This window comes from Engraulis encrasicolus, chromosome 23 (assembly GCF_034702125.1).
Source record: "Engraulis encrasicolus isolate BLACKSEA-1 chromosome 23, IST_EnEncr_1.0, whole genome shotgun sequence".
Lineage (NCBI taxonomy): Eukaryota > Metazoa > Chordata > Actinopteri > Clupeiformes > Engraulidae > Engraulis > Engraulis encrasicolus.
In genome coordinates this window covers 31220853-31246669 of record NC_085879.1, presented here as the reverse complement: position 1 = coordinate 31246669, position 25817 = coordinate 31220853, and the positions used below count along the sequence as shown (strand labels likewise).

The window sequence follows — 25817 nt, the reverse complement described above, 5'->3', positions numbered from 1 at the left end:
TATTGTTCACGCTGAGTGGAGGGGAGCGAACGGGAGAAGAGAAGAGAGGGGAGAGGGAGAGAGGAGAGGAGGACAGCGTAGCGTAGGGGTAGGGGGAAGAGAAGAGAAGAGAGAGGGAGAGAGGAGAGAGGGAGAGGAGTATAGTGTGCGTAGGATAGGGGGAAGAGAAGAGAGGAGAGAGGGAGAGGAGAGGAGTATAGTGTAGCCTAGGGTAGGGGTAGGGGGGGGAGTAGGGTGGCGTGGAGTGGCGTGGCGGAAGTGAACTCCTGGCGGGTGAGCATAAATAGCGGTGAGCGTCGGGAGAGCTCTTGCAGTCTCTCCACCAGACAGACCCGGTGCAGGTGGTCTCCTCCACTCAACTCAGCTTTAGTCAACTCTACTCCACCCAGCTCTACTCAACTCTACTCCACTCAGCTCTATACTCTACTCTCCTCAGCTCTACTCTACTCTCCACCACAGCACAGCACAGCACAGCACAGCACAGCAGAGCAGAGCACCACTCTTCACCATCTGCAACTTATCCAACCGTGAGTGTGTCTGTGTGTCAGTATGTGAACTGTGTGCATGTGTGTGTGTGTGTGTGTGTGTGTGTGTGTGTGTGTGTGTGTGTGTGTGTGTGTGTGTGCGCGTGCGTGCGTGTACATGTGTGTGTGAAAGACCATCAGAACTTGCATGACTGTCTGTCTATCTTTGCTTGTGGCATTTTTTTTATTTATTAGTTTATTTAAGTATAAGTGATTGTGATTTTTGTTTTTTGTTTTAACATGAATTACTCAGCCAATGCATCAGTCAGCTAATTCACATCCACATGCAATGTACTTTACAGTAGGCAAGGTTGCATGCATGCAAGGTCCCGAGCTTCCATGTGCATGCAAATGTATTTGAATCAACATGATGCTTCAGCAACAGCATCATTATACTTCTCCTTGACCCATATCACTGAATTGTGTTTACTATGCATACAGACACACTATTATGAACAACTTTTTGTAAATAGTTGTACATCTATACCTGTGAGACATCCAAAATAAGGCTAAAATGTGCAACATTGTTTTGCATAGTGATTAGTTTATAAGTAATAAATGCATTGTCCTAATTGCATCCATATTTGAAGACAAAATAATCAAATGGGTTTGGCATTTAAGTTTTGTTTTTTTTGCTTCACCATACATTTTACTGAGTGTGGGTTTTTTCTCTGTTGAACTAGTTTTACAAGCGATATAATGACAGTGGAGTGCTGGAAATGAGTTCAAGCAGTCTGGAATTCTTTCCCCATTACGCCACATGGCACGCTATCTTTTTCACCCGCACTTATGCCTGGGCCCACAGCTATGTGAGGAGTTGGGGAATCTGGTGCTGGTTTTAACCTACTGTAGACTACTGTCTGTGTGTCACTGCTGTGTATATAGGCTACTGTGACTGCATTATGCCTATGTCTGTAACGGTATCTATTCATGTATCTATTTAAGTATACATGTGACTATTTATGTATCTATTTATGTGTCTATGTCTGTCTGTCTGTCTGTCTATCTATCTATCTATCTATCTATCTATCTATCTATCTATCTATCTATCTATCTATCTATCTATCTATCTATCTATCTATCCATCTATCTATCATGTGGGTCCTTCACTTGCACTTCTCTCTCTCTCTCTCTCCATCTCTCTCTCTCTGTCTCTCTCTCTCTCACACTCTCTCTCTCTCTTCTATCCACCCTCACATGTGTGTGTATCCCTCCCTCCCTCCTGTCCCCATCCCATCTGGATCTGCAACGGGCTGAGCTGAACTTTATTAGACTAAACTAAACTAAACTAGACTAAGCTATTGAGACCGCAAGTGTGTCTGTCTGGTTGAGGTGCCTTCTTGAAGTTCGTAGTTTTGATTTTTAACCATTTATCTTTCTCTCTCGCTCTCTCTCTGTCTCTCTCCTTCACATGTGTATATCCCTCCCTCTCTCTCTCCCTGTCCCATCTGGATGTGCAACAGACTGAAGTGAACTCTGAACTAGATCGTAAGCTATGGAGTCTAAGCCTGGTGTCCGCCTTCTTGAGCTGCCTTTTTGAGTTTTGATTTTTAACCCTCTCTCTCTGTCTGTCTGTCTCTCTCCTGTCTGTCTGTCTCTCTCTCTCCCAACAGACAGAGCTGAACTCTGAACTATACTTCAGCACTAGATCATAACGTAAGCTATGGAGTCTGTAAGCCTGGTGTCCGCCTGGTTGAGCTGCCTTCTGGCTGGCTGCCTACTGCCCCCCTCCCTCCTCCTCAACCTGCTGATGAGTGGTGTGAGCTCCTTGCCCGTGAAGAGTGTGGATTCCGTTTGCACTGCGACCTCCAACGCCAAGTACAGCCTGACGTTTACGGGGAAGTGGAGCCAGAACTCCTTTCCAAAGCACTACCCCCTTTACAGGCCCCCGGCTCAATGGTCCCCTGTCTTTGGTGAGTTGAGTCCACACATGCACGCCCACACACACACACACACAAAAGATACCCAAGTAAACTTCTACAACTACTACTTTATATTTCAGTCTAATAACAAAAGTCTTAGAGGCTCTCACTTTGCTTGCAATCAGCCAGTGTTAATTTCGTCAACCATGACTAAGACTAAAATATTTAGTCAAAGCCCTTTTTTGATTTTCGTCATTTAGACTAAGACTAAGACTAAATTGGGAAGGCAATGACTAAAATATGACTAAGACTAAAATTGATTTTCGTCATTGTGACTAAGACTAAATCAAACAAGTCCGACAGGCGGACAACAGATGCGTCCGTCTATGCCTGTTCTGAACCTTTTTTGCCCAAACGCCCCCTTGGCCTCCTCATAACCTGTCAAGGCAATTTATCAATAAGCCTACCATGTACTGTATAAGCCTGGATTTGAAAAAGTACCATAGGATTTCAACAGTGTTGGGCAATTTACTGAAAAACTGTAATGCATTGCTGATTATGTTACTGTCTTTTCAAAATAATCCCTTACACTACATTTAGCAATGTGGGGACCTAAGGCGAATTTAGCTTAGGGGGGCCATCGGTCCATCCCATATCACATTTTTTTTTAACATAAAATCTCTATTTTTGTTAGGCTATTTTTTTTTTAAATCACGATTTTTTATTTAAAAAAAAATAATAATTACAAACATAAAAAAACAGGCAAACATTACAACCCTTTCTGGACAGATTTCAATTAATAGGCTATTTGCAATTTTGCATAGGCCTACATTAAATAAACTAAAATGTGAAATTCTCTTTTCACTTTAATATGAGAGCAGTGATGTCCCCCCCTCACTGAAGTGTTATTTCATGTGTGTGCATGATGCTGTCACCTATTTGAAGTGACGTTGATGTTGGATTTCATGGAATACTTTTAAATGCCGCTTTGGGAAGAAAACAGAGTAGGCGACAGGTGAACTGTATTTCTGTCAAAACAGTGGTTTGCAGGCGTTTGCGTTTTCACGTGGATATTGTCTTCGTGGACCGTAACAGACAAACAGTAAGTTCCATAAACTAATCAATCTAATCAATGAGACATTGGCTACGTGTACATGATGTTTTTAAGTCCGATTTAATAAATGCGATTTAAATAGATCAGATTAAGAGTTATTTTGCGATGTGTATACATGGCACTTTCACTTAAATGCGATTAAACATCTGGGGAAAATAAAGCATTGCGATTGGACTGAGGACGCACGTGCTGAGCGAGCCAAATAAGGCACGGGGGCGTGGTTCAATGCCACCGAGATGCAGGTCATCTTCCCCACGAAAATCGTTGCCTCAGGCGGACTGAAATCACAACCTTCCCCCCTTTCTCCCTGGATCATTTACAATGCTACATTAGCTACCCTGTTAGCATAGAAAAACGAGTGGTCAAATGGTAATGTGGAGTAACTTTGTTGTGCTTCATTACTTCGTGGGGCACTTTTACATCAATATATGGAAGCCACAACATTTATAGTCGCTTAGGGACTTTAAATTAAGCAAAACTTTCATGTGAAAATCAACAGGAAGTGCCGCCATGTTTTTCTCACTGGCAAAGAGCACGGTCTCTTGGTAGACGTTTTGGTTTGCACGCATGAGCTCCAGTCCAAAACTGAGCGACTGCCACCTTGTGGACACAAGAGGGAATCACAAGAGGGAATCACAATTCAGAAACTCATCACGGGAGGGCGGACGGACGGACGGAAGGACGGACGGACGGACGGACGGACACCAAAGCCTCTTATAGAGATGCGTGGGACGCATCTAAAAAAACTGACTAAATTAACACTGGTGTCAAATACAATAGAGAAAAAGCGAAGCAGTGTTTCATTCTGCACAGTGTGATACATGCTAAAAAGAGAAGCAGTGCGCGGAGAAGGTTTATTCTGTCCAGTCAATGATATATGTTAAAAAGAGAAGCAGTGTGTGGAGAAGTTCTATTATGTACAGTGTTGACTAAAATGACTAAAATGACTAAAAATTGACTAAGACTAAAATTGATTTTCGTCATTTAGACAAAGACTAAGACTAAATTGGGAAGGCAATGACTAAAATATGACTAAGACTAAAATTGATTTTCGTCATTGTGACTAAGACTACGACTAAATAAAAAAAAGCTGACAAAATTAACACTGCNATCAGCGAATGTCTGCATACTGTATGTCTTCAGAGACTACTACTTTTTTGTTACGCTGAGTTGATACTATATACTATATACTATAAAAGTGTTCTCCATTCTTTGGTGACTTCAGGAGGCAGGGGCGGAGCACTGGTATTGTGACAGGGGGGCGGGAGATGTGTCAGAGGCCCCCCTCTTACCAAAAAAATACCAGCAATAAAGGCATTTACAATTTCGTCCGGTCATTAAGTATAATATTTGATACTGAGTTTACTGTCTAGCATAGAAATGTGTGCATTATTGTCGTTGGGCCCACAAAATATTGTAGAAGGGGCCCCTGCGAGATGTTTGACTATCAAAAGCCATTGGCAGGTCCCGTCCCCCCCCCCCACCCTCCCTTCACAAGTGGTGAGGCCCGGGGTTCCTGGCCCCAATGCCCCATCTCCCCCTCTCCCTCTGCCAAGAAGCAATCATCTCACTTGGAACCACTCTAGGTATCGCTCAAGGGACCTCTTGGAACCACTCTACATATCCCTGAAGACCTCTCTTGGGAGATATTCAAACAAAATTACTACTTTTACTGTAACTCTGTGCGCTGACAATTTTGGTTTGGAAAAGCAGTCTCTAGCCTGTGGGCGAGTCCAAGTGGCTCTAATATGCATGGTGGATGGCTGAATATCTCTGAGGAGATCTCTTATTCATAATATTTACAGTTTTTATTTTTTTTTAAATGACATATCAGTGGTCTTGTGTCTATGGGGCGTCCAGGGCTCTCATCTGTTTCTATTCAGCTGTGGATACCAAAAAGCCTCAAATTGAAGAGATGCAAAAAACCTTCTATGTTACGTGCCTTTTCAGAAAATCTGTAGAAATTATATTACCTAAGGACAAGGATTATATGATGTCACAATGAAGTACCCCAGCCATTATCAACTTATGCCAAAAGGTGAACTGACTGTTACGCTTATTAAAATGATAGAGATGTCTGTATCACAAATGTGCTGAGTGTGTTTTTCCATCTGCAAACTCTACAATTCTACTTTCTGTCTGTCTGTCTTTGTGTCTTCTCCCTTAGGTGTCATCACCTGTAAATATCTTTGAGAAGCTACCAAAATCAAACTCAAGCAAACCATTATATTCTACTTTCTCAACTGCTGAGTGTGCCTATCTGCGTGTCTTCTAACTTATGTGTCACCCACTGTGAATGTCCTTTAGAAGCCACCAAAAGCTGCACGCAAACAAACTATTCTTATTCTGTTTCTCAACTTTTGAGTGTGTCTATCTGTGTACCTTCTCCCTTAGGTGTGAATATCTTTTTATTTTTCTCAGCTTCTGAGTCTGTGTCTCTGTTTGTTTGTATGGTTTATCTTCTTCCCGACTTGGTGTCACCCACAGCTTTGACTACCACATGTGGCAAAGCGAGGAGTACACCTCACACTGCAATAAGAAAAAAACACAGAGAAAAGAAGCTTGCTAAGAATTCATTTTTTAACAAACTATTCTATTGTAGCTTTCTCAACTTTTGAGCGTGTTTGTCTGATTGTATTCATCTCTCCTCCAATCCCAACCAGGTGTAACCCACAGCTCCGACTATCACATCTGGCAGAGCGAGGAGTACGCCAGCAACGGGGTGAGGGAGTTTACAGAGAAAGGAGAGGCCTGGACACTCATCAACGAGGTTGAGGCGGCGGGCCAGAAGATACAGAGCGTCTACGGCCTCTTCTCCGCCCCCGCCACGCTGGCCGGCACCAGTCAGACCGTCACCGAGTTCGAGGTCTTCGCAAGGCACTCTTTTGTGAGTTGACATTGTATTGCAAAATAATAATAATAAAAATTAGAATTATAATAATTGGAAAAACGCTTAGAGAATGCACCTCCTCCCTCTGTGGAACACACATGAACCGCGAACAAAAATTTACTTAGATTGTAAGGATGCTGGCCCAACTGCTCAATTCATTTTTTGTTTTTCAAAAAAGAGGCCGCACCTTGCATACAGTGTTTTTTATGAGCAATAATAAACATGGTGCGACCACTTTTTTTGAAATAACAAAAAACTCAAAATAAGGAATGAAATCATTCAGAGCGTGGATGATTCTAGCCAGACTGTGTCCAAAGTTTGAGGTCTTCAGAGGACTCTCTCATGTAAGTGTCATTTGTTATTGTAAGACACGCCTCACAATCAGGGATTAGAATCATCCAGAGTGTGGATAGGCTAAGCAAGATGAATGAAATTGTGGAAAGACTCAGCTGTGTTGTCCAAGTATGCTTACATGGACAAAGACTTTGCCTCTGGCAGATGTTTCATATGAGTGCAATTTGTCTCAGACAGACCAACTCCAGAGTTTGGCGTCTTTGTAAGCCACTCTTTTTTAAAACATAGAATAGAAAATACGGCCCACAAAAGCAAAGTGCAGTAGCTACACCGACATTGAAACTGAGAAAAAGGCCTTCAAAGTATTAGGTACTTGTTGTAAGTATTGTGCTTACTGCAAATTTGACATTTGACAATATCTCTAAAACGGGACACATTTGGACCATAAGGTTTTGTCACAAGATACAGGGGTTATGAAGACCAACTTAATTTTGACAAAATGTGTACCGTAGTTACTGTGCCTTTGCAGCATAATAGAGTAGAGTATATACGTCATAGATTATGAAGAAAGTCTTTTAGTGAATCCAGTCACACAATTCTGTTTCTCATAGAGATCATAGAGATGGCTTCAAGTTCCAAACTTCCAAGATTTCACTTATGTTTTTTAAACGTGCCAAAGTAGGGACGATTCACTCATAGGAAGGATGTACCCATGGCTACTGAGAGTTACTCATGACAAAGTGAGTGAACACACTGGACATTAAAGTGAGATACAGCTCACTGTTGATGGTCAATATTGTGTTGCTGAAGTCCTCCTGCGTTCTCCATCAGCTCTACAGATATTTTGCCTTACAAATAAAGGCTAGAAAAACAAATGTGACACTTCCTGTTCCTTTGAACTTTTTCCTCTGAACAATATTTTAATTGGAACAACTTTCATCTGTCCACACAGCTATCCTTCATCGTTCGGATTGTGCCAAGTCCAGACTGGTTTGTAGGGGTGGACAGCCTGAACTTGTGTGACGGCGACAAGTGGAGGGAAACCATCCATCTGGAACTGTACCCTTACGACGCCGGCACCGACAGCGGTTTCACCTTTTCCTCTCCGAAGTTCGAAACCATTCCCCAGGATAAAGTCACACAGGTACAATAAATTTACACGCGAGGAGCTAATTTCAGTAAGAGTGTATATATTCTACAATCTATGGCTCTTTTCCAAAACCCTATGTCTTCACTTTCAAAATTATATCTGAAAAGTCACAGTTTCTCGAAAGCATAGTTGTTAGCTAGTTAGCAACTTGGGTAGGTGTCAATTGGAAATTGCATTGCAAACAGCAAAGTAGCAACTACTAGTTAGCAACTACGTTTTCGAGAAATGCACCCCTGTACAGTTATAATTTGGTAAGAAAAAAAACACATTACAATTGCCTTGATTTTACCTAAAAAAACTTTTAAACAAAGAGGATTTATATATAAAAACTGAATTTGGATGGCTGCATTAGTTTTGGGAAAAGCTCTTGATGATGATGTATAGCCTGCTAACGCCAAAAAAGTGATACATTGCGACAAAGTCCGAAGTAATTCTAAAGAGTTACGACCAAAAGTTGACTAATGAGGTCCATTGTGTCCCTACAGATCACCTCATCGTCTCCTAGTCACCCAGCCAACTCCTTGTACTACCCTCGACTAAAGCACCTACCACCTATGGCCAAGGTTACACTTAAGAAGATGAAGACTAATATGGTCTTCAGTTTGCCAATCGAGCCAACCCAATCCAACCAAATCCCCACCGGCAACGAGATAGAGAACACCGCCACACGTAAGTCACCAGGACGTGCCTTGCTACTTATGGTACCCTTTCTGGTTGTAGATCAGTTTGTGAAGTGGGACTGAGATGGTTATTATTTTGCTTTGGAAGATAAAATATGTGATAATGAACAATGCTCGTAGCCTCTATATGCAGACAGGCTTGCTTGGCGGACTCCATTAACTCTTTTCTGAAAACACTCAACTACATCATAACAACATTGCTATGACATTATCGAGACAGATTAAGATTTCGTCATCGCAATTTTGGGTGAAAATAAGGTTACAATAAACAGAGGCTCAGTGCAAAAGTGAATGTAGAAAGCGAAAGCTGCACTCCTCCCAGTTTTAGACAATGTTTTGATAACTTGGCACAGTGTGGAAACTCTGCATGTTTGTCTCATTGGGAGTTAAAGCGTGCGTTTCCATAGCAACCCAGAAACAAACCCGGGAAAATAACACCGGCTGCCCGGCCGCCCGGCTGTTTTACTGCCTCCGGCTTCTTTGGACTTGCCTTCTTTTTTTCTTTTTTCTTTTTGTAACGGAAGCACTAAGCAATAATGTGAACAGCAGATCCTTCGGTTTGTGCTCTTTGTGTTAATGGAAGCATTTTCAACACAAGGATGTTTGTGTGTTTGTCCTTTGTCCAAATAAAACTAATCTGTATACTACAAACTTGTGAAAGTTTGCGAAATGCTTTTTCCATTAAAAAACACACCCCGTCATACACTGGAGCTGTATAATTTTAACGACACATACAACTATTAATGCCTATTTATTAATTTTTATGGATTCTTCATATCACATTCATACAGAAACAGATACTGCAAAACATAAAGCTGCATACATACTGTCCTTCAAAAAACACATCAATTTTCAGTTTTTCACATAACAGCTAAACTCACATTTCTTGAATAGGAGAGCATAGTAATGCTGATTCTGATTCTGTGTAATCGCTAATGAAGTCATGGCAAAACATTCACTAAAAATCAAATAATTATCAGTTGAAGTTGAAGTTGACGTTCATGAGTGTGTGGTGGATTTACTCTTTTCCTGAATCAAAAGAGTTTAGTTGTAGGCAACTGGACTTCTAGTTGTAGCTTTTTTGACTATAGGATGACATGTTGAACAAAGATGAACAAATGAAATGACCCTGTACAGAATCTGCAATTTTTTTTATTCTGATTGTGACTCTATTCTAACGTATCATCGCATGGTAATTTGCAGACACGCCACTGGACTGCGAGGTTTCCGCCTGGTCCCCGTGGGGCCTGTGCAAGGGCAAGTACTGTGAATCGGGAGTGAGACATCGGACTCGCTACATCCATCTGCATCCGGCCAACAACGGAGCAGTCTGCCCCCCGCTGGAGGAAGGGAGGAAGTGCACCCCAGACAACTGTGTACCAATGCCCACGACGCAAGTCCCCACCACAGCACCCAAGAACAACTAGCCTGCTGCAACAGTTGTATGAAGTAGACGTAGAAGTACTCTCACAGATGTAATTACAACACCAGTATGATTTCACACTTTGAAGTTCACAAAGAAACTAGTGGCACTTACCACTGGTGTTGTAATTACATTTGTAAGAGTACTTCTACCTCTACTTTATACACCTTTGGCAAGGCTGCACTGGAGACTTTCTGTTTGTTTGTTTATTTGTTTGTTTGTTTGTTTATTTCTCTTTGTTTTCATACAAAGAAACAGAGAGAAGGCACGCACCTCACACAAGTGCAAATGCTGGACCGAAAAAAAAGATGAAAGTTGAAAAGAAATAAGAAAAGTTTGCACACTGATAAACGCTCCCAATGCGAGTTTGTAAGTATGATGGTTTGGACATATTGTCTTTCAAAGGTGTCACTTTGATGTAGGACAATATGTCCGAATCGTCGCACTAATGACCTCAAGTTGGGAGCGTCTACCATAGTACAAACCAAATTGCTTCTCATTTGTTTGGGGCTTGTTTACCACAGCGTATCTGGGAAATACGACTGAGATCAAACATGGAGAAGAAAGGGATCCATTAAAAAATAAAGAAAGAAAGAGTCATTGAAGACCGATACATACGCTACTATGCACTCTCAGAACTCAACACTCACCATCAGCTGTGACATACTTACACATAAACACGTCCACACTGCCAATCAAAATGACCTGGGGGTATTCGAAGAACCTGCCTCAATAATAAACCAGGATAAGGTAACCTTGAGGCAGTGGTAAATCATGAAATAGAAGAGCATGGAGTCCCCATTCTTAACTAAAATGACATCTGTGGGGTGTCTATTAGCAGGTTTACCACTTACTGTAGGTTAACCCCTTAGTGCAGAGCCTATGTTATAACCTTACTGTCACCAACATTGTAATGGCTTTGTCTTAATCTGTCACCTAAGGCTCTCTGTACTGTCAAAGCTATGTTGTTATGATGTAGTTGAGTCTTTTCAGCAAATAGTGAATAGGCCCGCCGGCGACCTCATCTGCAGTAAGAGGCTACCTTAGCCAGGTTTATCACTTAACAATGTTCTTGAAAATTCCCCTTGGTCAGGGTTGCCAGATGAGGCTGATGATTTCCAGCCCAAAAAATGCTCAAAACCCGCCTAGAAGCACAAAATCCCGCCCAATTGTATTGATTTCTATGGCAAAAATTGGGCGGGTTTTACTGATAAATGCCATTTTTACCCGCACACGGCCATCCTAAGCAGCCCAATTGGGCGGGAACCAGCCCAATCTGGCAACACTGCCCTTGGTCATCAGCAACACAACAGGAAATATTTTTGGAGATTGATGAGAGTCTCACACTTTTGCTGTTCGTACACTGCGAATGCTCATGGGGCTTTGTGAAATACTGCGATGTATCAAACTGTCAGATGATTAAAGAACATTACTTGCAATATAAATAGGTAAACATATTGTCAAACGGAGAGGTCTGACAGAAGAAGAGATTCAACATATGCTGTAATTAGTTTGTATTTTTGTACATTGTATGTGATAAACTGTTCTATGTACAACCTGTAAATAAAACCATGTACAATAAAATATCCACATTCCCTGCCCCAATACACAGTATTAACACTGTTCACTGTTCACAAGGGCTACTTACCTTGTATACTTACCTTGTTGTGATACTGTACATCATAAACACAACCACACAGAAACTGAGCCAGGTAACAGAATACCTCTCAGTAAAAAGAAATATTCATAAGAAATACATCAGTGACGTGCGCTGGGATTTATGGCTGGTGAGGCAACTTTTTCAATATCAGATTTTCAAATAAATAATTGCCAAATTTTCCTGGTGAACCAGTAGCCTGTAAGTAACAGGCTACTGGTACACTGCCTTCTCACGCCTCTCCGCAGGCGTGGTTTAGTCAAAAGATGCTTGCACGTGGTTGGAGCAACCTCATATGAATGACATGGCACTTCGACCACTCACGTTGAAGCTTTGTGACGTAGGACGTGTCGTCACCTAAGCGCCGCCAGGTCGTACAGGTCGGGAATCAAAACAGTTACAGCGTGTTAGAGAAGAGACTAGCAGAGAACATAATGGCTGTAAAATGACCGATGTCGTCTTTGCGAGGAAAAATCTCAGGATAAAAGGTGTGTCATTACAAACAGCAGGATTTTTCCAGAAGGGACACTAATGCAAAAATCAATCGAGGAACGGCTGGCAGAAATCGGGTTGACATTAGCAAATGTCCAGAGCGTTCGTTTCGAATTTGTCAGAAGTGTTTTCGCTTCATTGCTAGGCTAGAAGAGAGTTTGAGTACTTTCAGAGAATGGCAAGACGCAGAAAAAGAACCGAATCACCCTACTATAGGCCTATCCAGTTTAACATCAGCCACGACGACCGCGAGTGCAGCAGACACCACCACCACCACGGCCTCGGCCTAGGCAATCGCAAGCAAACGGGACAGAGCCCGAACCCCATCGGAGCAACCACCGACCCCTGGCCCCCCAGCTCCGAAATTACCGAGGCCAGCAGCCACTGACAACACCCCAGCTCGACAAAGCGTTACAGAGGTGAGAAAATATATTGGGTTGTTAGACAATAACCAATGATTTGCGCCAGTGCAAATACAATAAGCATTTAGCCAATTTAATGGCTACTCAACCTGCTTATGTTAGCTCCACGCATCAAGCCAAGTCTACTTAGCACCATGCCATGGTAAGATAATGGTAGACAACTGTATCGAGAAAATCTCAACTGTCTTTACAACTACTAGCTGTACGCCTGGTTTAAGCAAGTCTTGATTAGACGTGTGTGTGTGTGTCAGTGTATTTGAAGAGCTCTTTTCCACAATGTTGTAAATCCATTTTCAAAAATATTCCAAAATGAAGTGTTTTTGTAGTCTATTTATTGCTAATATCACTGAAATGTGTTTTATAATGTTTACATTTGTTCTGAAAATACCACATAACATTAAACCAGTTCCAATTTTCCCAAATGCCATCATAAAGTTGGATTTAAAAAATAAAATAGGAATAAAATGACTTCTCATTTTGGAAAAGAGCTCTTCGTTTGGTGTTGGTGGTGTGTGTGTGTGTGAGAGAGAGAGAGAGAGAGAGAGAGAGAGAGAGAGAGAGAGAGAGAGAGAGAGAGAGAGAGAGAGATCAGTCCACCAAGCTCACCAGTCCACACATTTGCTTGTGGTGCCCATCCCCCATTGTCACCCCTCTCTGCCCCTCTCCCACTTTCACAAGATATTCTGTTCATAGTCCTCTCCTGTCCATCTCCTGACCACAGACAACATTAGTTGTTGTTTACTTTTATTAATTCCCAACAGACCATTCAGGTACTTCCACATTTCCCAAGTAACCCATGTTTTATGTTGGTCTTTTTGATTTAACCGTGAAGTCAATTGAACTACATGTTGTATGAGTTGTGTTATATAAATACATGTTATTATTATCATTACTTTTATTATTGTTATTGGAGTATCTTAGAACACTTTCAGTGTTATGTGCATATACTAATATAGTATGCACTACTAATATAGTAGTATTTAAGTCAATTAACTCGTATTGTATTGTAAAAAAAAAAAAAAAAAAAAGTAATCATGTAAAAACTGTCCCTGACTATATTTTTTGGGTGTGTGTTACAGGTGGTTGTCTATTACCCCACCAGAAGTAAAGGTGAAAGGATGGTGTGTCCAGATGGCACAGCGGTAGTAGTGGAGGCCCTGGCAAGAAAAAACTGGAACTGGCAGCCAAACAGATAACGAAACACCAAGAGCTGTTTTGGACCACTCACAGAACACATTCAAAACATTCTGGAGGAAGAGTGCAAGAAGATATGCAGCCCTTTCACCCATTTCAATGCTGGCCAATACATTGGGCTGACAGTTTTAAGGCATTTTCATTTCAGAAATTGCAAGCAGATTTTCAGATTTTTTTTGTGATACCTCAGCATACTAAGATGGATATGTTGTACCATGATGTGCATAATGCAGAAGTCACTTGCCCTACAACCAAGGACACTTCCAGGGCCCAAACACCTTACACTGAGACACAGCTAGAGACTGTTGATGGCCCATTGGTTATGTACCTGTGAATTTAACAGGCTCCCTCTTGATGTCTGTTCAGCTGAGTGGAAACAGATTTTAAAGGGATTGTATGGTGAATGTATATTCTATTCATGCCATTCAATAGTTTTTATAGTTTTGTTAATATTTATTATGTTTCTCTGTGCACATTATTTATGTCTTATCATTGTACAGTTAATACAACACCCAGATTGGCACAATAACACTTTTATTTACATATGTCACAATAAAAATATTTACATTTTCTCCAAAGACTTTTGTACATCATTATTTCCATTCTTGTATTTACATTGCTACAACAGCATGTGATTAACATTTTGCTAGTTTGGACCCAGAACTTACTGCTGTGTTGCGTCTCAGTTTCAGACTCATCATCAGACTCATCAAATAGCCAGTGAAATCAATGTCTGGCACTAAGAAAGAGTGTCATCAGGGAGAGTTTGCTCTGTTTACTCAAAGTCACCAAACACCTCACTTATTATAAGTAGAATTTCCTGAGCATGTCGTAGCCTACACACTGGTAAGTTGTTTGTTATGTAAGTGATATCAAAGATGTAAGGACTATGGTTGACTGCTGCTTCTATTAGCTTTGTTCCAAACCCGGTGCAGAAAGCCTTGCTTGTGACAAGTGGCATGTTTGGTACTAATGTACGCCTGTGTGCCTGCCTTAATCACTTCTCTCACTGTCTTGTCAACCCTAGGTGATCCTTTGATTGCATACAAGACTGCATGTGAGGGTAGAGGGTATTACTAGATACATGTTTCAGGCCAAGCCTGATGTTATGTCTATTTGGGCTCACTGTCACCCGGGTTGCATTGTGCATGTGTAGCAGCTTGATGACCCTCTCTCTGTTGACAACTTCTGCTGAAGCCATGACAGGTGTGCCTGAAAGATAACATATGCATTCTGTTAGTCATCAATAACCAAACAGCTATAGGCCGGCTCAGCGGCCCTTGACGGGCTTTTGCTTCCCATATCTGATTTCTATTAATACTTTATTTATGAAGGCTTTATCATGTACTGGGTTTGCAAAACAATGGGGGTAGTTTTATTGCAAGGAGTCATAATTTGTTATGCCATTAACACTAACTGTTAACATTACATTACACTTAGCAGACGCTTTTATCCAAAGCGACTTACAGGAGGTTGAATTACTTACAGAGGGTCAGTGCAATGTACTCTGAAAGTTAATACAATGTGTATTAAGTAGCCTACAGTAAAAACAACAGCAATAAAAAAACTGTAAAGGACCTAGACAAGGGTTAAGTAGGTTGGCAGATTTTTTAGAAGGTTTGCTATTAAGCAGTGAGTTTTATTTACAATGTCTGACCTTTCTTTCACAACTGAGCAGAGTTGTCCCAGGCGAGAAAAGCTCTCTCTCTCTCTCAATGCTGGATTCCCCTTTACACCGTTGCCCCTGAAACATAGAACGATCTCCGTGAGTACATTGAAATTGCTGGACGTTAGCACACCTTTAGCACAACTGGGTGGGGGAAGGGTTTCACACCGAACTTCACAAGGCTCTGGCGTCAGCACTGGGCATAGCAAACAGCGAAATGGCCTGATTATGAAACGTTTAAACTACGCCCAAACCAAAACAATCCCTTTACTTAATCTGACACTAAAGTTTCACGACCACAAGTTCAATAAAAACGTTCCAATAAGCCTTACGGGCGTCCAAGGGAAGTGTTTAGTCTGGGTCTCATTCCCATGGGGTATCTGAATCCCGAATTCAAAATAGCATGCGTGTTTCTCTCCAGCACTCACGAGTGTGCTACATGAGCCACAATTTCACATAAAGCACAATAAATAATTGCTAATAACAACCTTGTTTTTTCACTTACCATCTGTACGTGAACTTCATCCACAACAATTCCCACCAGGTTTTTTTGATAGACTTCAGAATAAAGCATAGCCAGCCACTTCTTCTATAGCCATGACTCGGGACTGCTCCTCCTTTAGAGAATCAACTTGAGGTATTTTGGATAACACTGCTGAAATTGCTGCTTCCATCCCGACGCATGATAACTCCTCGCACGCCGCCATTACTGTTGTGATTCAGTGAGGGGGCGGGCACAGCCGAACTACCCTGGGGGAAGGTGTCGCGTTCGATAAACGTCATACCCACTGAAATCCCTCCCTACGATCCTGATTCGTCGTGCTGCTCCGTTCATTTCGTGAACGGAGGAGGAGAGCGAATCACAGGTGTACCAGAAGGTTTGTGTAGCCCAGCCCCCGCCCTGGGCGTCAACACATAGCTTCTGGTTCACCAGGAAATTGCCAAATAGGCCTACCGACAAGTTCCATATGTCATAGCAGCTTTCTTAACATAAGGTAGGCCTACATATTTTGACATAAGCTTACTGCATTTCCGCAGAGAAAATGCTATTAGATCTCTCTCTCACACACACACACACACACACACACACACACACACACACACACACACACACACACACACACACACACACACACACACACACACACACACAGATTCAAACAGTGGTCTCACATATAACCACACAGCACCAATGTGGACAGCAGAGCAGAGGAGAGGAGAGTAGTGGAGAGGAAAGGAGAGAAGAGGAGAGGAGAGAGAGGGGGGGGGAGAGGAGAGGAGAGAAGAGGAGAGAGGAGATGAGAGAGGAGGAGAGGGGAGGAGAAGAGAGAGGAGAAGAGATGAGAGGAGAAAGGAGGAGGAGTGGAGAGGAGGAGGAGAGGAGCTCAAGGAGAGGAGAGGGAGAGGAGAAGAGAGAAGAGGAGAGGAGATGGGAAAAGAGAGGAGAGGGGGAGAGGAAAGGAGAGAAGAGAGGAGAGGGGGAGAGGAGAGGAGAGGAAAGGAGAGGAGAGGAGAGGAGAGGAGAGGAGAAAAGGAGGGGAGAAGAGGAGGGTAGGTGAGGGGAGAGTAGTGGAGAGTGTAAGCTCCTTCACAGCCCACTGCTCTCACACACACACACACACACAGGATTCAAACAGTGATCTCACATAAACCACACAGCAGCAGCAATGTAGACTGAGCATCACGGCGGATGCTCAAGACACACAGGATTCAAAACATGGTGTCATATAGACCACTGAGCACCACGGCGAACAAACCGGTGTGATAGCTTTCGTGATACGAACTGGATTCTCGTGCAAATGTAGGCCTACATCTACTTGTACGAGGCTACGGCAAGCGATGTGGGACAAAGGTGTGGCAGGAAGCGAATGTCAACGTAAACAGATATTACACACGCTTCGATATGGTCACCAAATATTTTGGGACTGTCATTTCTGTTATGCCTACACCTTGGAATTAAATCAGAGTCTTGTAGTTACACGGGTATATTTGATTTACCTCAACGGTACCCTGTACTCAACTTTACAAACAGTTAGGCTACCGGGCACATGAGAATCCGGTGCCCATCACAAAAGCTACCACACTGGACAAGAATCACGGCGGATTCTCTCCCTCCCCACGGGTCTCACAAACACAGGCTTCACACACATAGGAAATTGGTCCTACCTGAACTCGTGCATCAGGTCCATGCGCCGCTCTTTTCCTTCACTTTGGCGTTGTGCATGCTAACGTTACTTTAGCCGGTGCTGTTCATCCAAAGCCCCAAACGTCGCCCCAAACGTCCAAAGCAATTTGGCATTGAATATGAGTAGCCGAGGAGATTTGTGTTTCGTGAGGCTCCTTAGTCCTTAGTAAATTGTTAAGGTCGTAAAATCCCATGCGAATGGTCTTCCACACATTCTCGCCGTTGCAAACAAGACACAGGGGAAACAACAATATTTTCTGCAGTGTTGTACCACTCACTTTGAAATGATCGGGTAGTTATTCTGACCGGTCACCTGAGTAGAAAACCCTTCAGCTCTGTCGTCCTCCATTCTTTATCACATATTTTCCCCTTGGAAATCCAACTTTGAGAATGCTCTTAGTTTCGTTATGAAATCCACTTGTAGCAGTCAACGTGAACAAGCTAGCCAACAACACCGACTGACTGTATTGTGAACTTCAGATTCGCTATGACATAACTGTCCAGCAAGACTCAACACCAGAAGGAGTCTGCGGCCAGGCTACTGCTCGCCTCACCATTGTATATTTCAGTGGGCGTTATGCCAAAGCGTCCAGAGTAAAGAAATGATAATCACACGTAGAAAATATTTACAAAATATCAGGAAATGAGGGCACACCATACATACTTCTATTAAGTGTATAAAAACGTTTAATACAATATTACCAGGTTGCATTCACAGAACGAGCAACATGGCGCATGCGCGCAACTTTGTTAACGAGGGATTGCGCAATCCCTCGTTAACAAAGTTGCCCCAAATTCAGCGTATTCGGAGCAATTTGACATGAAATGGGCAAATATTACGATTTTGGCCACGGAAATGATTGAAAATGAGTGAAACTGTTTAAATACTGCTCAAATGGTAGTTATGGTGCAGATGCTCGAAAACAATAGCTGTTATTGTTACTATTATTCACATTAACTGCATCTCATCATTCTCATCTGGAGCTGGTGAGGCCGTGCCTCCCCTGCCGTATTGGAGTGCACGTGCCTGAAATACATATTCATAATATAAACAAATATTCATATAAAATGCTCCAGGGTGCTTACTGTAAATATCGCAGAAGAAACCTTACACATCAAACATATTCCAAACACACTGTAACTTCCCTTATTCATGCAAAGAGTTATACTAATAGGTGAGCTATTAGTTTCCGTTTATCAACTCGTTTTTTGTTTTATCTACTTGCCCTTGTAGGGCCGACAGAATTCACAGCAGCACACATCTTTAACAGGTGCCACGTTCTCACACATGCTAAACGCCTCATTCGTTGGGTTACAATAGACTAGGCTACCTGGTGTGGATCAATGCATTGACTTTCGTCATTTTACTATACTACTGAAACCGTCAGAAATGAGAGTCCTAACAGCAATTTTACTAAAAGTCTGCCTTTTGACATGGGCCACCGCTATGTACTTTGACTTGGGGGAGCAAGAGGAAAAATGCATCATTGAAGAAATCCCGGATGACACGCTGGTCACTGGTGAGTGTGAACGGAGTATGTTTACTAGAGCCAAATGAACTAAAATGAACTGTGTAAACGATGTCCTAAACAAACATTAATTGACATTAATCTGTATGGTATTAATGGTAAAAATCATCCATGTTCAATATCTCATCGTATGAAAGGGGAGGTTAGTTGAAAATGGAGACATTGTAGAACACCTGTCATTTGATTAGGGGGGCAATACCATCATACTGCTAATGTTGCTTTAGATTTGCAGAGTGACATGTATTGCAGAAAACACACTTAACGTTAGTCTCCTTGACATAAAATGTGATTTTCATTAAGTTGATTATATCACCTTTCAAGAGATAAGATTAATATAGCTCTAACCTGCTACACAACACAAAGTGCCAAGGGTGTACTCAACAATTTCCTGTTGTTGACTTGTAGTATTGCCTAAGCACCTGAATAATGTCTTTTGACAATACTTTCGACAGAGGGCTAGGGCGCTTCCATCTGTTTTTCAGATCCGTCACGCACACGCAGATGACACAGATGTTTTGCTGAAGCTACAATAATATTTACGTGTTTGTCTCATTTCAGGTTATTTTTTGTTGGAATACTGGGATCAAAACAAGCCGCACAACACACCCCATCTTGGCATGACGGTGACCATCAGGGACCCTAATCATGAGGTGTGTAGTCATCACTCGGCAGGGACAGATTAAAACCCCCGCTACGGGTCCCGACCCCCAGTTTGGTAACCGCTGGTACAGTATAATGGATTGCCTGAATAACAGAGTCCAGTCTCCTCACGTGTTGTAAACAGACTACAGACAAAAACGAGTTATTGCAAGAACCGACCGGGCCCAGGCCCATGGGCCCATGGGCCCAAGACTCACAGGGGCCCTGAAGCCCAATCTTCTATATTTCCATGGTCATATTCCGTTAAAATCATACTTTTAACAAGTATATTTTCATATTTTCTCGCGGGGAAAACCCCCTTAACCTCCCAAAAACATAGAGTCTCAACATCTTGTCTAAAACCCTAAATCTTCTTCTTAACGAGCAACACCGGAACACTGGGATCAAAACAAGCCGCACAACACACCTCATCTTGGCATGACGGTGACCATCAGGGACCCTAATCATGAGGTGTGTACTGTAGTCATCACTCTGCCCTGCAGGGACGGATTCAGGGCTGGACTGGTATTCTGGCATAGCGGGCATTTCCCGGTGGGCCCCTATTTTCAGAAATGTAAAAATATATATATTTTTACATTTTTACATTTCTGAAAGTAGTGGCCTACGAGGGAACTGGGCCCACCGGTGAGTCAGTTCTGCGCCACTAATTATGAAGGGGGGCCCCTTTAAGACAAAAGTGCCCGGGCTCTATTTCTCCCCCAGTCCAGCCCTGGACAGATTATAACCCCATGGGCCCCTGGGACAGACAACAAAGAGATGTTAAGACCCTGTGTTTTTGGGCGGTTAGGGGATTTGCCCCGCGAGAAAATGTGAAAATACAGTTGTTAAAAGTGTGATTTTAACGCAATATGAGAATGGAAATATAGAAGATTGGGCTTCAGGGCCCCTGTGAGTCTTGGGCCCATGAGCCTGGGCCTGGTTGGTCCGTGCAGTAATCCGTCCTTGTCTGTAGTCTGTTTACAACACGTGAGGACACTGGGCTCCGCTTGACAGGCAATACATTATACCAGTGGTTCCCAAACTGGGGGTCAGGACCCATAGGAGGGGTCACGGAGGTAGTGCAGTGGGGTCACGGACAGAAGAGACTTTGCATAAAATCGTGTTAAAAGCTACTGTAGTACACTGTAATATAATTCTATAAATTGATCAGTAACAGTATTCACTTGTATGATTAATAGATGTACTTGCTTTCCAGTGATTTTTTAGCAATACTAGCGGACAAACTGTTAATGAAAGACTAATGGTATCTAGCACTTTTAATGGACAAAAAGATTGCCTTAGAATAAATATTCACAAAAATATTCTTAGGTCAAAAACGGGGTCCCCACTGAAAAATTTGGGAACCAGTGCGGTATAGGCTACTGTGGAGAAAGAATCACGACATGCACTTTCAGTGCTCTTTTGGAAAAAAATCTATACATGCATTTTCAAATATATTTGAAAAATTGAGTGTTTTTATTTTCTTTCTCTGATAATAATGTCTACATGTTGTTTGTAAATATCAGATAACAATAACTCAGTTCCAATAATCCCTGGTGCTATTTTAGAATCAGATTCAATAAAAATATACACGCATACAGTATATTGTACTTACCTGGCTTTCATAGCGTTTTGGAAAAGAGCTCTTTCCTTGAGGTCTGTGATCTGTGTTTACACAGACTTTTGTTTCTCAGGTCATTCATCACACTATGTGAAATAACATGTGCACTTTTGCACTTGACAGATACAGATTGTGTTCGATCCGCTTATCCAAAACTACTCACAACAGTGAAGATAAATGGTGCACAAGCTAATATAATACTAGATACAGACAATTCATTACATGACATGAACAAACACGTGCACTTCCCTCACACTGTCTACATAAAATAACACATGCACACATGACAGGCGCTCAGTCTTATCCATAACTCCTGACAACACTATGTAAACCACTTGATTCAGACCATCCATCACACTACATAAACTAACACGTGCACTTGTGCACTTCGCAGGTGCAACTCACTACAACATCAGGGATAAACATGACGCAAGCTACATGATTAAGATTTGACGTGTCTAATAACTCATGTGCATGTGATGGCTTTTTATTTGCTTTTTGCTTTCAATGGACCTGCCTGTTAAAGGTGCTACACTGTATAATATTTTTAGTAGTTTATTTCCAGAGTTCATGATGCTGCCCATTCACAAATGTTACCCTTTTCATGAATACTTACCATCACCATCAAATTCTAGATATTGATTATGACTGGGAAAACGGCATATGTACATGAAAAGGGATCTTCTCCATTTTCCACCATTTTGAATTTACAAAAACAAGACATTTTTAGATGCAAAACATACTGTACTTTGGTCATACTTGTAAATATTAGTTTGTTATTTAGTAAATATTCATGAAAAGATCAAATTTGGAAGTAGACAACACAGTTTCAATGAACAGCATAGTTGCAATACCTACTCTGGCCACCATCCTACACAGTGCACCTCTAAGTCACTGTTTCCCAACCAGGGGTACGTGTACCACTAGGGGTACGCGAGCACACTGCAGGGGGTACATGGAAAAATGTAATTTTAACAAATGTATGGAGCTTAGTTACATTGGGATAGAGAACTTGACTTGGGGGGTACTCACAGCACAACAAAAATGCTTAGGGGTACACAAGACAAAAAAGGTTGGGAAACACTGCTCTAAGTGTAAACAGTACTGTATAATGTAATGTGAGCTGAAGATTTAAGTAAAGGTTTCCAATGTGTGTGTTTTGTTCTCAGGTCCAGCTTCTTAAACGTTATGGCAAATATGGAAAATTCACCTTCACGTCGCACGCTCCTGGACAGCATTTCCTGTGCATGCAGACTAACTCAACTAAGTTCTCCGTCTTTGCAGCAGAAAGGCTGGTATGCCATTGTCATGCCCATATTCAGTGTTTCCCATACATTGAGGAAACTATGGCGGCCCGCCATAGTTAAAATTTGGCCGCCATAGTTCCGAAAATGTTTAAAAAAAAAATATATATATATATATTTCTTTTTTTACGATTTCCGTTTTTGTTAAAAACGATTTGAATTACGATTTCCTTCGCATTTTCCTCCTGGAGTAAATACATCCCATAGAGAAAACCACAAGTGCTTGAAAGACAGAGGGATCAAAAGCCTAGTCAAGTTGTTGTAGTTAACTTGGGTTTGGGAGCAATAAAAAAAATCTTCAGAGAAGGGNCAGTTGGGATGAGTTTAACACTCCCCAGGCTTTGTTTTACAGTTGTAATGAGTTAGGTGACAGGCCTTCATTGACACGGCAGAGGAGACATCGGGCTGCATATAGAAATTAATGTGTAATGAATGTGAATATAGACATAAATGTGTAATATATTGTTCAGCCCTTTTAATGGGAGGAATTTTGAAAAACAGGCCCTGTGACCAGCACCCCTCATGTAGAATGGGGAAAAGGCACAGCCTACCCTCTTAGATCCCTTTTGTCTATGCGTTAACAATTTCACAGTATACCACTCTTAAATTCTTATCTCTGCTCCTATTTTGTTTTATTATTTTTTTCATTACATAGACCCCTGCATGAGGGACGAATGAAACTGTGTTGTAAACAGAAATGATTCACTGTACTGCATTAAAAAAAAAAAAATTCTAAATGACAATGTACTACTAATATCATGGGTAAAATGTTATGTAGCCTTATTTCTCAAAATATAAATGGCTGAAATGTAGGCCTAGACCTATAGTTTCTTCATGCGCCAATGTCATTCTGTACTCATTGTTTTGACATTTTGCATTTACACTGCCCCCCCCCAAGAAAAAAGGCCCGCTTGAAAAGACCCCCCCCCCCCGGAAAAAAAATCCCGGCTGCCCCCATAGTTTCCAAATTTTTTGTGGGAAACACTGATATTTGTCATTACATAATGTGTTTTTGGGAGGTACTGTCACTACATTCACTACACTACATTCAGGGGTGTGTTTGTCAATAACATTGTTGCTACGTATCAAAGTTAGCAACGTACTTCATTGCAATGCAATTTCCCATTGGAAACCTAGTAGGCCTAAGTTGCTTACCTGTTAGTAGTAATGGGGTGTACTATATTTGTAAGCAGCATGTTACTTAGGTGTGGGCATAGTGCTAGCTAACATTTGGATGATAATATTGTTGGCATATTACTACATGTACTTACCTTGTATGAAACAGTATAAGCCGGTTCGACCAATTATAAACATCTGATTCTGATTCTGGTTCTGATCCCGGAATGCAGAGGGTCCACCTAGACGTGCAGGTGGGACAGCAGCATTCTATTGACCCCAGCGAAGAGAAGGCCAAAGACACCATGAAGACTATGGAATACAGTGTTCAGCATCTTATCGACCAGATGAAGTACATCTCACGCCAACAGGACTACCAAAGGGTAAGTAGCCTACTGTAACTGTAACCAGTACTCCTCACGCCAACAGGACTACTAAAGGATAAGTAACTCTAACAAGTAACGATGGGACATTTCATACTGAATAAGACTTAATTCCGCTTTGAAAACACCATATAAACACAACTTTATTATGAATAAAGTGGGTGATTCATTCCTAATTTAATTCCGAGTAACTTTATTCCTCTATCATATAAACCTTAATTCCGCTTTAAAAACAACTCCATTTGTTCCACGCATACTTGTTGGGACACGATGACACAAGAGGCAACGACACAGATGCAGACCCAGTGCCGGCAGACCCAGCGTGTCCATCCTCTGTCCAATCAAAATGCTTTCTGATCCCCAGACATTTAGTCAGAATTAAATGAAAGTGATTTATGTAAAAAACTCAGTGGAAAATAATTTTAATTCTGACCTATTTAATTCTGAATTATTATTTGGGAATTAAAAAGATAATGCAAGCATGGCCAAAGTCTCTTCCCTCTGACCAGGAGCGGGAATCAGGATCAAATGTGTCCATGAATATTTGTTTTTGCTAGTTTATTTGCTAGTTTGTTCGTTGTATGTAATGCGTAATTATAGAATATTATGATAGAGCAATTATAATAATTAAAGAAGATTATAATAGGCTAATTATAATAATTAAAGCATATTATAGCAGACAAATTATAATAAGTGTAGCACATTATAAAAGGCTAATTAACAATACCGTAATTAACTATTTCTATAAACAATGGCTCCTCTTTATGTCCACTTTCAGGAGCGTGAAGAAACGTTTCGGGAGATCAGTGAGCAGACCAACTGGAGCGTGTTGTGTTGGGCGTTCGTCCAGACTTCAATACTACTACTGGTGGGGGTCTGGCAGATGAAGAGGCTCAAGGACTTCCTCATTGAAAAGAAGCTAGTCTGAAGTGACACTGACTATACAGCAGTGGTTCCCAAACTGTGGATCGGGACCCCTGGGGGGGGAGGTACTGCAGGGGTGGGGTGGGGTGGTGGGATGCCGCAGTTTTTTCTATAAAAACAGTTTAAAGGGGTATGCCACTATTTTGGGGCTTAATACAGTTAGAATCGTTGGCTGGGGTTTATAAAGGTGGTAACGTGTCTTATTTTTCATGTAAGCGGTTGTCTTGCTTTAAGACAAGTTAAAAGAGGGAGCATGTAGCTAAGCTAAAATAGCAAAATAGTGGCATACCCCTTTAATCAGTTAACATAATCCCTTAAATTGATTAGTAAGTAACAATATTCAGTGTTTATGGTTGGTAAATCAATTTACTTTTCCAATGAATCTAAAATTTAAATGTAGAAATAATGTAAAGAATATGTTTGCCGTTTGGAATATGGGAGGATGGAGGTCTGGCAGGGGAAGAGACTCAAGGACATTTACATTGAAAACAAATAGTGTTAAGTGCCACCTATATTATATACAGGGGTTCAGTCCATTATCCTAACTCCTGTCCTCGACTTGTTCTTGTGGCCTCGTGCTTCAGCCTCAGGCTTCTCAGCCTAGCCATACGAAACTATTGAGTTACTTTCGCCTATTCAACATCCCAATTGCAAATGACCTTTAAATTGCCCTTTTGTGAGATATTGAATTATATTATTCATTAATATTGAATTGTCAGGCCTTGCAACATCATCACTAGGCCACAAG

At 41.6% G+C, this 25817-nt stretch overlaps 2 protein-coding genes across 2 annotated transcripts; both read left to right on the top strand.

Annotated features, from left to right (window-relative positions):
• Nucleotides 1-247: 247 nt before the first annotated feature.
• Nucleotides 248-10412, top strand: spon2b (spondin 2b, extracellular matrix protein). Its single transcript, XM_063189463.1, has 6 exons — nt 248-527; nt 2138-2437; nt 6164-6387; nt 7637-7828; nt 8320-8503; nt 9718-10412. The coding sequence occupies exons 2-6, from the start codon at nt 2188-2190 to the stop codon at nt 9939-9941; spliced, it is 1074 nt and encodes a 357-aa protein (XP_063045533.1). The 5' UTR covers nt 248-527; nt 2138-2187; the 3' UTR covers nt 9942-10412.
• An 8388-nt stretch (nt 10413-18800) lies between these two features.
• On the top strand, nt 18801-25106 carry si:ch211-255i20.3 (transmembrane emp24 domain-containing protein 11). Its single transcript, XM_063189695.1, has 5 exons — nt 18801-19073; nt 19641-19732; nt 22512-22637; nt 23996-24145; nt 24924-25106. The coding sequence occupies exons 1-5, from the start codon at nt 18944-18946 to the stop codon at nt 25071-25073; spliced, it is 648 nt and encodes a 215-aa protein (XP_063045765.1). The 5' UTR covers nt 18801-18943; the 3' UTR covers nt 25074-25106.
• The last annotated feature ends 711 nt before the right edge of the window (nt 25107-25817 follow it).